Source organism: Papio anubis, chromosome 10 (genome assembly GCF_008728515.1).
Source record: "Papio anubis isolate 15944 chromosome 10, Panubis1.0, whole genome shotgun sequence".
In the NCBI taxonomy this organism is placed as follows: domain Eukaryota; kingdom Metazoa; phylum Chordata; class Mammalia; order Primates; family Cercopithecidae; genus Papio; species Papio anubis.
The window spans coordinates 75,095,815-75,108,806 of record NC_044985.1 but is presented as its reverse complement, the minus strand read 5'-3'; the positions used below and the strand labels follow the sequence as shown (position 1 = coordinate 75,108,806).

At 39.3% G+C, this 12,992-nt stretch overlaps 1 protein-coding gene across 11 annotated transcripts in view; it reads right to left on the bottom strand.

Moving 5' to 3' along the window:
• The window catches only part of MYO1B (myosin IB), a 181,348-nt gene that overhangs the window by 54,850 nt on the left and 113,506 nt on the right, over positions 1–12,992 (bottom strand). For all 11 annotated transcript variants that reach the window (XM_003907741.5, XM_021924386.2, XM_021924385.2 and 8 more), the window contains 4 exons: positions 8,624–8,722; positions 7,165–7,268; positions 5,641–5,788; positions 5,244–5,362 (listed from right to left, as the gene is read on the bottom strand). In XM_003907741.5, coding sequence (XP_003907790.1) covers positions 5,244–5,362; positions 5,641–5,788; positions 7,165–7,268; positions 8,624–8,722 — 470 coding nt within the window. The remainder of the gene's footprint in view (positions 1–5,243; positions 5,363–5,640; positions 5,789–7,164; positions 7,269–8,623; positions 8,723–12,992) is intronic.

Here is a 12,992-nt window from a genome sequence, read left to right as displayed (position 1 = left end):
TTAAAAAACAAATAAACAAAACTTAACACTCACAATTCCACAATGCTTACTTCCAATAAAATCATAAAGATATTTTTTAAAAAATATTCAAAGCGCTTTTATTTCACATTTCTTTGCAGAACCAGTTTTATTGTGCCATAAACAATCAAGTTGTTAAGAGAATGAGGCAAATTGTTTATACACAGTTACACTTTTTCACAAACCAGGAAACTAATTTTAAATACTGCAAAAAACTTTCACCACAAAGATATTTATTTCAGTGTCATGGAACAGAGAAAAATCAGACGCAATTTAGAAGTCCAACAATAGGGGGTAGTAAGAGAAACATGCACTGAGAGTATGTTACATAGTCATCAGAGAGCGATGGTTGTGAAAATCAGGTAATGAAATGGAAATGCTCATGTAATGTGAAAATTAAACAACTGTATACTTAATATGGTAACATTTTTTAAAACCCTTATACACAGAAATGGAAATTCAAAGGAGATATATTAAAATGTCTTTGACTGATGGAATCTGTAAATTTTTTTTCTTCACTCAATCTTTTTTTTATTTTTAAATGTTTTTGGAGACAGAATCTCACTCTGTTGCCCAGGCTGGAGTGCAGTAGCACAATCTCAGCTCACTGCAACCTCCGCCTCCTGGGTTCAAGGGATTTTCATGCCTCAGCCTCCTGAATAGCTGGGACTACAGGCATGTGCCACCACGCCCGGTTAATTTTTGTATTTTTAGTACAGGGTTTCGCCTTGTTAGCCAGACTGGTCTTGAACTCCTGGCCTCAGGTGATCCACCCACCTCAGCCTCCCAAAGTACTGGGATTAGAGAGGCATGAGCCACCACGCTTGGCCACACTAATCGTTTGAGTATTAAAAAAAAACTTCCACAATGCGTTCTTTTAAGTTATAGAATGAACATAACCCCCTTCTTATGTGCTTATCTACTTTTAAAGCTATTCAGAACTACTTGACAAAGAGGCAGAAGACATATGCATCTCTATGACTCTTGGAATCCAAAGGCTGGAGAAAGTCAGGTTTGGACAGCAGAATCTAAACACGCTTAAATGTACCAAGTGCCCAGAGCGTACAGTAGGTAAGTACTAATGAGATGTTTAATACCAGCATCCTGGGGAGGCCTGGAGGTTGGGTGTCAGCAGCCTAACAAGGAACTGGCCTTGGGAGAGAAAAAGCTTGAGGTTTTGTTTCTATTTTCAACGGGCTGGCCATATGTGTGTATTTTGCTGCTTGTAAGTAAAAAGTTGGGTATTACTATTAAAATTAATCAGTACATTTTTATTTTACAAAAAGCACAACTTTTGTTAGATTATGTGGCAATACTTTCTCTACATTTCTTCCTAAATAAAATGTAACAACTTTAATTAACACATTCACTTCCCTGGCAACATAACACAGCTGAAGATAACACATTTTCCCTGCATCTGACATTTCCATGCAAATTCCAAACCTCCCTCCCTACTCCCATCAGGGTTAGAGAATATACCTAGGAGTTGGCAACAAACAAACAAACAAACAAGGGAGGGAATGCTTCCATAGTAGAAAATGCATGTCAAATGCTCAAACAGAGAAATCAGAATATAATTTAGGTGCATCTTTCCCCAGTACCCTTTCTTCTAGTTTTTACTTTCTTAAAATAGGTCATTTAAGTGCTTAGAATAATGCCTAGTACACAGTTAGTCTACAGATGTACTTACATTGCTTTCTGAAGTATCCTTTTCATCTACTACTACCTCATGAGCCGAGATAATTTCCAAATCCTTTCCTTTTTCTTATGAATTGAAGTTATCTCAAAACACCATGTATTTGTTGATGAGCCCTTTTTTATCTTAATGTCATCCAGCTTTTTTAGTTATACGCTGCCTACTTTCAACAAGCCACCATTTCAATAAGCAACTGAACTAACAGTGACAATTTCTTCTGGTAAACTGCTTTATATTTTTTAAAGTGTATTAACAGCCAATATTAATCTTCTTTGGTTCCTTCAACAGTATTTATTCCAGGGGTCTCAAACTCAAATGCTTCCAGGGACTGTGTGATAGAAATGAACAGGAAATGATGGCTCTCTCTGTCGGGGTTAGAGGATGCATTCCAGGCTAAAGGCACTCAAATTCAACATTTAAAGAGCAAACAAAACCAAAGAAAATACTACCCTTTAGTCAAATAAAAATATTGAGCTTTACCTGGCCCTAGGGGCTGCCAATTTGCCACCTAGCTGCCAATGTGCCGCCCCTGACTTCCTGAGCCTGATTCATGCCACCGAATCTCCACAACAATATCCTATAAAGCAGTAAGGGAAGGAATGTCTATTCCCACTTAAGGACTACTAATATGGTGTGTAGAAATGAGGGAAGCCTCAAAGTGCACTAATTCACCATCTCAGTTTCAAAGCACACTATGAAAAGACCATGCACTTCTGCAGGTGCATGGAACTCACAGAGGAAAAGTCCAGGTGGAATGTGCTGCAGACATGGACAGTAACAACAGGCATGGTCCAGGACGGCAAGTGACAAGCAAGGTGGAGACTCAGAGATGCACAGACATGGGGCCCACCCTCCAGGAGTTTAGAGGTGAGCTAAGGAGATCAAACTAACACAGAGGAAACAAGCAGAGGGCAGGTGCCAAACTGCAAAGAAAAGGGGGTTCTCAGGAGGCCTATTTGATCAAAGAAGTCTCCTTGGATGGGGCACAATCAGGTAGAGCATTTAGATGGGCAGAAGGAATGAGCACGGCATGGGGGGCGACGGGCAGGCAGGAGCAGAGGCACCAGGTAACAGAGAACTAGCAAGGAATAAACTGAGGTAAGCTGTGTGGGATCAGATTTCAGAGGACATCAGAAGCCAAGGAAAGAGTGTTTAGGAGAAGCTGAAAAACTCTTGTCTTGAGTTTCTATTATTGCAGTATTAGTCCTCCTATCTAGAGAAAGGTCTAAACGCCTTGGGAAAAGGAGGCATGGGGCAATAAAGGTGATGCTGGGGCCCAGGAATTGAAACTATGAGGAAAGGCTAGTAAAACGAATCACTTTTCAGAGGAATCAAAACCTCCCAGGCAATAGATCAGTGGAACCAGATACTCTGAATACTACATAAAAAACAAAACAAAACAAAACAAAACAAAACAAAAAACCCAGTTGACTAACAAGCCGAATAGCTGAGGATCTCTAGCCAAATTCTTTTATGCCAAAGGTTAAGAAAATGTGGAAAGTCTTCTTCAGTGATGTAAGGTGCCTAAAATAAGCTTAGAAAGTCAGAGGTACCTGGGCCTGGTTCCCAAAAAGGATGATTAAAAAAGCAAGAGTAAAACACACAATTTTAAAAAGACCCAAAATATACATATTCCTAAAGGGTCTTCTTAAACAATACAGGCTTTTTCATGGCTTCCTTACAGACTTAACAATTCCCACTCTGGCTATTGAAAATGTCCAAACTCGGTGGCTCTCAAAATGTGATCCTGGACCAGCAGCAGCAGCAGAAGCAGCAGCAGAAGTAGCAGCAGCAGCAGCAACAGCAGTGTCACCTCTGAATTTATAAGAAATGCAAATTCCTCAGTCCTACCCCAGACCCACTGAATCAAACACTGGGGGTGAGGTCTGCAAAACCACCAGGTGATTTTGATGCACGTTCAAGTTTAAGAATTACTGTTGCAGATTTGCCACTCTGACTGCAGACTTCACCTTTCCAGCCACATTGCTCTGACTCCCTTCACATAGCTACAGCTGTAGCCAAGCCTGATCAATCCAGGTTCTCAAACCTGGCTTTTCTCAATGTTTTCTTTTTGATATGCCCTTTCAGCCATACTTCACACATCTAAATCCTTTGATTGTCTCCATGAGGTCTTCCCTAATCCCTTACTTCCCTACTCATGGCCTATGTGTGAGCTTGTGCTGTACAGGCTCTCAGCAGCATTTTCTTAATTAAGTAAGCTACTCCGTATCTGACTGTGAATTAGTGAGGATGACTTAGACAGATACGACAGCAAAAGCAGTAATTTAGGAGGAAGGACAGGCAATGGCTATAGCTAGCAAAGGATTGCTACAAACCAAATTTCCATATATATAAAGTTATGATATTTGCCACAGCCAAAATAACTCACCTAAAATAAGATATCAATGTTGAAAGCTAAGGACACAAAGGCATTCTTGCATTATAGTAGGAAAGGCTGGTTCAGCAACAGAGAGCAAGCCTGGCTCCACCCTACTATTTATATAAGGAGGCTTTATGGATAGTTATGAGGAGGATGAGACAACAAGGAATACAGTTGGACAAAGTGGGCCTGAGTGGAAGTCCTAAGTTAGTAATTTAATTCCAGTCTGAGTCATTGACTGGTGGGAAAATGTGTAAGCCATAGCACAAAGGGTTTTAGTGAAAGGGCTGCAGAAGCTGCCTGGGTATACACGTATGTACACAGGCATGCAACCACCCAAACATCCACCCACTTAACCTGAAGCAAACGGAGAGAAGGCAGCAGCTCAGATTTGTGTCTTAGAAAGACTAACGACTTCACTGGCCCCAATATCAAGGGTAGAGGGGGTTCAAGAAGTAAGGCAGGGAGGCCAATTCGGCCACTTGATCACAAAACTGTCTTCTCCCGCTGTCTCCTCCAAATCAGTAAATGACAACTCCATGTTTCCAGTTGCTTGGGCCAAAACATTAAATCACCCTTGATTGTTCTTTCTCTTAAACCAGCTAGCACCAGCAAGTCCTGTTGCCTCTACCCTCAAATAACATCCACAGTGTGACCACGTCTCACTGACTCCACTGCAACTACCTGGTTCAAGCCACCATCTTCTCTGGGTTAGTGCACATCTCCTTGAAGGTCCCTCGCTTTCACTCCTTTTTCCCCGACCCTCTGCTCTCCACATCACAGCCAGAGTGACCCTTTGAAATACAAGGCAGTCATGCCACTGTTCTGCTCAAAACCCTCCAGTCATCTCCCACCTCACTTCGAGTCTCCTTCCCTGGCCCAGGGAGCTCACTGATCTTACCATGGGCTAGTTTGCTACAGCACTTATTTCTTATGTCTACTGATTATTATCTAATTCCCTCTACCAGAATTTTAAGCTCCATGAGGGGAGGGATCCTTATCTGTTTAGTTTACTGCTCTGTTGCCAATGCCTGGAACATAGTACAACGATTGAGATAATAGCCTGTAAACTAAAATCTTTGTTTATACTTATATGAAAATAGCACAGACTTTTAAGAAACTTTCTTCTGTACATTATGTTTCACCCACCTGAGCCACATTCAGTGTAGTTGAAACTTTCTCCTGTTTGGCTTCAACTGTTCGGAAACTGAATGCTCGTTCTAGAACTGATTGATCAATGCCGGTCAATTCACAAATTTCTTTTAACTCTGTGGGAAGGTGGGGGATGGACACAAAAAGTGACTGTACATGTGCTGCTAATAATAATTTTGAAGGCTTAGGATGTTCCTTCTAAATCATAATCAAACAGATCAGTATAAAATGTATACATCAAAAAACAAAGCTTAGCCATAGTTCTATTTCTGCTCAGTTTCATTAGAAAGCTTTCTCACACCAATGCAAAGCAGAAGTTTTACTTTCTACATTAAAAACTGGGCAGAAGTTCAAAGCAAGTTTCCTAAACAAAGTTGATTCTCCGCGGATGTACCATTTTTATCTTTGATTTTGCTTTCATCTAGACCATTCACTCGAGATTCAGGCTTGAACTCAATGTTCCCCAGTTTCAACACCGCTGCCACCACCGCCAAGACAGACTCAGCTTCATGATCCATAAAGCCCACAATCTGCATGGCATTCTGGGGAGAGAAAAAAAAAGCAAGTATTTTTTTCCCATAGTTCTTTTCTTTTCTGTTCTTTTCTTTTTTTTTAAATGAATCATATTACAGATTTATTTCTGGGGGAAAAACCTCATAAAAGACAAAGCTATATCGAGTTCAGTGGTTTCCAACTGTGATTCGAGGAACCCTGGGGGACCTCTGGTGCTGTGGTGGGGGTTGGGAGGGCATGTAAAGAGGAAGACAGAAGAAACAGGAGGCTGAGAGCAGAGCCTTGGGTGTCCACCTCCACTTCAACCACAGCAGCTCAGTTTGTATATATGTTGTTTTTTTTACACTGAGGTTTTGCTACTAGCAACAAAACCAACTTGCACAACTCCATACAAAGAAAAGCTCCTCATTCATTTTACATATCAGAAAAACTGTGGGTTGCAAAGGTGAAGTGCCCAGCCCAAGATACTGGGTAACAGGAGGCATCTGTTCATTCATAAATTTTTACGGAGTGCTAATTACGTGCCAAGTAAAGTGGTTCTAAAACCGGTCTTGGACTCAAGGTTTAAACAAAATCATGTCCAGGGATCAACAGACTATTGCTTCCATATGAAGATGTTTATATAGTTTTCTAAAATGACATACTCTAAGAGATACTTTCTTTTTGAGAACAGCTGGCTTTTTAAAAATGGCTAGGCTACATAGCAATGGGAGTAATGCAAGGTTTTGTTATTGTTGTCAAACATACACAAAAGTAGAGAGAGCAGGGAAAGAACCCACATGTCCTTTCACTCACCCTCAACAATTAACAGATGCCAATTTTGTTTTATCTATAATTCATCCTACTCTCCCCTTTCCCCATCACCACAGCTGTCTCATTTGCAAGTAAATCCCAGTTACCACATCATGTCTAGTGTATCACACATTAAGACAGAAAACAGAGTATAGTGTTATTTAAAATCATCTTTTCTAATGAATGTGGAATGCTAATCGCTCTGGTTTATATATGAGTTTCTAAAAGTGTATAAAAATGAGATTTTTTTCTGTCTCAAAAATAGTTTTGATTTAACATGATCCAAAGGCAGTTGGAAATTAACTTTTGCCATAAAAAACATTTGGAATTTAAAAATAACCTTAAAGGAGTCAAACCCTAGGATAACATAATAAGAAAGCTCCTTATGATAAATGGTAAAATCACACGCTCTAATAAAAGCATGGCCTTCACAATCTTGTGTGATTTTTGAGCTAGTAAAAAAATCAAAGTAACAAAAATAGAATTCTTGTATAATTCTAAAACCTTAGGGAGAATGAGCTACACTTTAAAGAAAACTCAGAATTGTTACCAGTTCCCGCTGAGCAATGCAGTGGCATGCAGTTTAAAGCTTGATGAAAGTACTACATCTTACCCGCACGGTTCTAAAATTTGCTGCATCATCCACTCCATTCACTTTGGCCGAATCCAGACTCAGGTAGTTATATTTGCTGAAATCCCTCTCAAGCTTAAGTTTATCTATTGAATCAAAGACACAAGTTGTTAAGTTGCTTCAATAAATCCAATCTTTAATATCTCATTCCCTTTGATATCTTGTTCACATCGGTAAAATGGCTTTGGGATTAAGTACTGAATCAAAAGAACAAAAATTATACCCAAATATCAGTAACAGCATATTCTTAAAATGACTTTTATCACTGTGATAGCACACTTTGTTTTACACTTATCTAGATAAGTCTCTTTCAAGTTTTTATAATAAAAAATATCTTCAATGTATTATTTCATTATAACATATGATGTCTGCCTGGTGATTCCTTCACCATTGGATATTTGGGTTCTCTCTAGTTTATAATAATAAATATAGGCCAGTGATAAATGTCTTCATACCAATTGCTTTTTGGATTCATTTGAATTATTTTGTTCGAATATAGTCCAAAAAGTGGTGTGACTGGATGGCAGCCTCTAATTGTAAGAGGTCCTCGCTTTGAAGTAACACCCACAAGCTCCAAGCAGATCAGTGACAACTCTGCTAGCTTGATCCTTATAATACATGCACAGTAGATACTTCAGGGCTGTTTTAATTTGCATTTGTTGATTATTAGTGAAGATGACTTTTCCTAAGTGGTATTGACTTTTCATAGCTCTTCTTGTTTGAACTATTTGTTCACTACTTTTCATCATTTAGCTATTGGCTATTAGATAGTATCTTTGTGGAATTATGCTAATTCTCTAAAATTCCAAAGGCCAGATTTTTATCTCTTGTATCAACTGCAAAATGTCTTCTCCACTATTTTTAAATATTCGCCTAACAATTTGTTTTTATATAATTGTACTCAAGTAATTAGAACGCTGATAATTTTCTCTCCCCAAAGAGAAAAAACATATTCTTCCATTTTATGTTTTAAATGTATGATCAGTCCCTGCCCTACTAATTGGCTTTGGCCAAGTCCAGACTGAGGTAGTTCTAGCTGCTGAAATCCCACTTGTGTCGACTGAATCATCTGCACAGTCCTCAACACAACGGAGATGTATGGCACAGTATCTGGTGAGGTACAGGAACATTACACATACCCTGGGGTGTGGTAGAAGCAAACACACCATGTTCTTCACTTCAACTAGAATCATGGAAAATTCTTGAGAAGGAAGGGGCAAAGCATAGGGAGTATGTTTTAAAGAGAATGCGTCAGAAAGTGCTGTGACACTGAAAATTAAAACACAGAAACAATTCAGGCACGAGGCCTGTAATCCTAGCACTCCGGGAGGCCAAGGCAGGAGGATCACTTGAGCTCAGGAATTAGAGATCTGCCTGGGCAACATAGTGAGACTCCCAGCTCCAACAACAACAACAACAACACACAGAAACAGAGACTTACTGAGGAGCTCTTCAGAGGCACCAGAGAGCAGTTGATAGAACACATGGAAGTTTCTTTCACCTCTTGGCTGTTTAACAACCCGAGATTTCTCTAAAAGATCTAAAGAGAAGAGTTAAATCATAGTATTGCATTTGTTTCACCTTCAAATCCATCATGCTTTTTTTCCTTCTCACTTTCTTTTTCACTTTCTATTATGCATTAATAAAATGAAATAATAAAGGAAGCTATATTTTCAGTTCTACCTTCAGGAAGAAGCACAACTCTAATGAAAATCACATTGAGTTTCATTTTCACCTAATGAAAATCCTACACAGGTCACATTCTTTTTAAATAATGAATATATAAATAAGTTACATTCAACACACTGATTAAGATAATATCATTTTTATTTTAATAATGCTCTTGATTTTTTATGATGACATTAAATTCCTGAAAATGTAACATTACAAATGTAAGCAATGAAATACAGCCATTCAATTATGAGTCTACCTAGTAATTATAATAAAAAATTAGTTAACACTTTGAGATCTTTATCATGTGCTAACTGCTTTACAGATAGTATCCCACTGAATCCTCCCAACCATTTTATAAGGTATCATTCTACAGCTGAAAACACTGATCGTTCAGGAGTTTACATAACTCAGCTGGCAACCTGTGGAACTAGGATTTGAAATCAGGACTCTTGCACTCACATGGCCCACTACCTGGGAGATGCAAAGTACAGTTTGTGGATATCTTGAAGTCTTAGAGAAAGATGGTTCTCATTGATTTGGTGTCATTTGATATTATATTTTCACTGACTCCAGATAATTTTCAACCCATAAATCTGAGGTTTTACCAAATTTTCAAATGGGGAAGGAGGAAGGAAGGGAGGGACGAGAAAGGAATCACTATGGCAGTATACAGCACGAAGCAAAGTACAATGGAAGAGGATATTCTTGCCTGGAGCCCTGCTTATCACTGACTAGTGATACAAAAGGCTGTGGGCAAAGGCAAACTTCAACTACAAAATTCCAAATTAGTAACGTCATCACTGAGCACTAATTCTAGAGAACACACAAATTTGACGTCCCCCCAATCAGGCTGCAATCTAAAACATCACGAAAAATGCTTGGTAAGGGAGAGAATGATGTGCCATTTAATCTAGTAATGATCATTCAACTTTTTAATTCATATTTCTGGAACCTACACCAGCATTTATGGAGGAGTTTAGGTAGAGTGAAAGGGTATATATTTGATGAATGAGAAGTCCTAGGGCGCTCCAAATACGTAAGATTGTAAGAATAAAGAGATGCAGCGTAAGAAAGCATAAAAATTAAGCCAACTGAAAAAGAACAAAAATATGTAAGTACAAAAATTATTAGGCGCAGGATGCTGCAGATTTTTCATGTTCTCCGGCTCTCATATGACTTGGAAGACTGCCAGTGTCCTTAAATCATAGATGGAAAATAATGAAGCCTTCATATTTAGAAAACATGAAAACAACACAAAAAAACCCCAAAGGTTGAAAAGTACAAGTGGGATATAACTTAGGGAAAAAAAGGATTGTGTAATAATTACCATCTCTAGAAAATGGAATGTTTCAATTAATACGTAAAAACTGACGTGCAAAGCAGAAGATAGACTAAATACACAATGTTAAAGATGTAGTACGATTTTACTTATCGTGTGACTGAGCTTCTGTGGGATCCTGTAACAGTTTCAGAAGAAAAAACCCACAGGGCATGGGCACATTCTTCATTGAAAAGCTAATTTTTATAGGAAATTCCTCCAGTTTAGAAGAAAGTGGCTTGATTACATAAAAAATATAAACGCTACATTTGACTTCATCCATTCATGCACAAATTCCTTCAAACAGGTCATCTACTGCTAACGCACCATGTGCCAGCGATTTGGGAAGAAGCCTGGCACCAGCTGGACACATGCTGACCTTCCACTTGGCCTACAAAAGTCACACATGTTCCTGGCTGCTCTTGCCACCCAAACCAACAGCAGCAGCTCTCTTCACAGTGAGATGCCAAGGCCTTTGTGAGTGAGGACAAGGTGAGCTGCTGTCTCTCACCTTACAGTGGCACCTTGTAATGATGACAAGCTATTGTTTAGCAGCACTTCCACAATCACATTACGGGGGGCTGGGCGCGGTGCCTCACGCCTGTAATCCCAGCACTTTGGGAGGCCGAGGTAGGCGGATCACAAGGTTAGGAGATCGAGACCATCCTGGCTAACACAGTGATACCCCGTCTCTACTAAAAATACAAAAAATTAGCCAGGTGCAGTGGCAGGCACCTGTAGTCCCAGCTACTTGGGAGGCTGAGGCAGGAGAATGGCGTGTACTCAGAAGGCAGAGCTTTCAGTGAGCCGAGATTGCCCCACTGCACTCCAGCCTGGGCGACACAGCGAGACTCTGTCTCAAACAAACAAATAAACGAACAAACAAACAAAAAACCATAATCACATTACAAAAGCAAACTGTAGTAGGTCAAGACATGAAATAACACCTTCAAAAAGCCCATGATAACACTACACTGTGCAACAGCAACACACTGGCCAGTCTAGTGTTTGACACCTTTTGAATAAATGCTCATAGACATTGCAGAGTGCAGAAATGGCAATGGCTATAAGATTCAGCAGATAACAACTACCAAGTTAAAGAATAATATTCACTTGTGTGCGATGTGAAAAGGAATGCTGGCCAAATGTACTTTGTGAACTGCGCACACTGAAATCATCAGTGATTACTCTCATATTCAAATGTGAAACATGATACTATCATATTCAACCCTGAACACCTTCCCTGAGGTTGGTTTTTATAACCCCTATTTTACAGATAAGAAAATGAGGCTCGCATCCCACTCTTGGTAAAAGCAATAGAGCCAGAATTCAAAGCTCTGGGTGACTAGGGATCATGCTTACAGTCTTTACAATTTTCCAGCCAAAAAAGAAAAAGCTATGTCCTTAAACACTTGGAAATGCTGTACTTTGTATAAATACATGAATTCACCTAAGCAACTCAATCACAAGATGAGGAATCTTTTATTACAAAGCAGCTGAAGGTTTTACCACTTAAAATGCTTACTCTATTACCCTAGAGCCTCCAATTTCAGTTTCTTTATGACTTTTCTCGTAAGTCACAAGCTTCCAGGTAGAAAAGTAATCAGGGAAAATGTTTGCCCCCGAATAATTTACTCGTGCTTAAGACCATTCCTTATTGGTTTTCTTCCCCTAAATGTGCATGCACCAACATAATCTAACAGCTTGAAGCCATACCAAATAATTACTCAAAGTAGAGAACATAAATTCACTATAGGGATTCACCACCTGACTATTTTAATTTACTTAAATGTGCCCCTGAATTAAGTCAAAGCAGAACTTTTGCACAGCCTTCTCTTCTGCCTTAGGTGTACTTCTACCACCACCAGTTGAGCCTCTGCTAGCAAGATTTAGTAAAGAAGAGTTATTATTAGACACTGGATATTCAGTACAGAAGAGATATTCTACATATTCTAATGCAGCTACATCCTCCTCACAAGATACGAGTTTAAGTTTATATTAAATTTAGCATAAATTTCCATTTTAAGGAAAGAGATAAACATATTAAGCCACTCTAATGGGGAAGTTAAGGGGGCAGGGACAAAGAAATAACAAATCAGAACCTGACCCCCTGCCCTACTGCACTGCCGCTGCCTATCAACACGGAGCCTGGCCGTCATGTAGGGGCTTTCCTAGTTCGACTCATTACCAGCTGGTCCACAACACGTATAGTGCCTGTGCGTGTCAGAGACAGCCTCCCCAAGGCACAAGGTGTAAAAGAAATAGTCTAAGACTGTACCTGCTGGAGAATGAAGTTTTTTTTAACAGACAAATAAATAAAAAGACATGTATTGGTTGAGAAGGAAAAAAAAATCACATCACATACTTTGGGATGTAACAGAGAAAGGGTTAGATAGTATGATAAAAGCTTCATTATTTTATGTATACTGTCCTCTCCTGGAAAAAGAAGTGGTCCAAATTCTTGATTAAGGCTAATTATGAAAAAAATCAGCTTTGTCTTGTGAAGTGAGAAAGAGAATGAAAGCCTGATTGAAAGACTATCACTCAAACTGATGACTACAGAGACCCTGTGCCTCCTCTCCAGTTGCTCCAAGACGAATATTATGAAAAAAGCATCTCAGCGGCATTTAGGTTCTTGCAGTGAATTTATGCCTCCTCAGTAAAGCAAAAGGATACATTAAACAACAAGCATGTGCCCGTGATCTAAGCAACTATAATTTATCTACCTTTTTCCTCTTGTCTTAATCACTCCCGAAGAAAAAGTACCAAACAACCAGTGAAGGAATGGGCATAACGGATGGTAGTTTCAGCGGAAAAT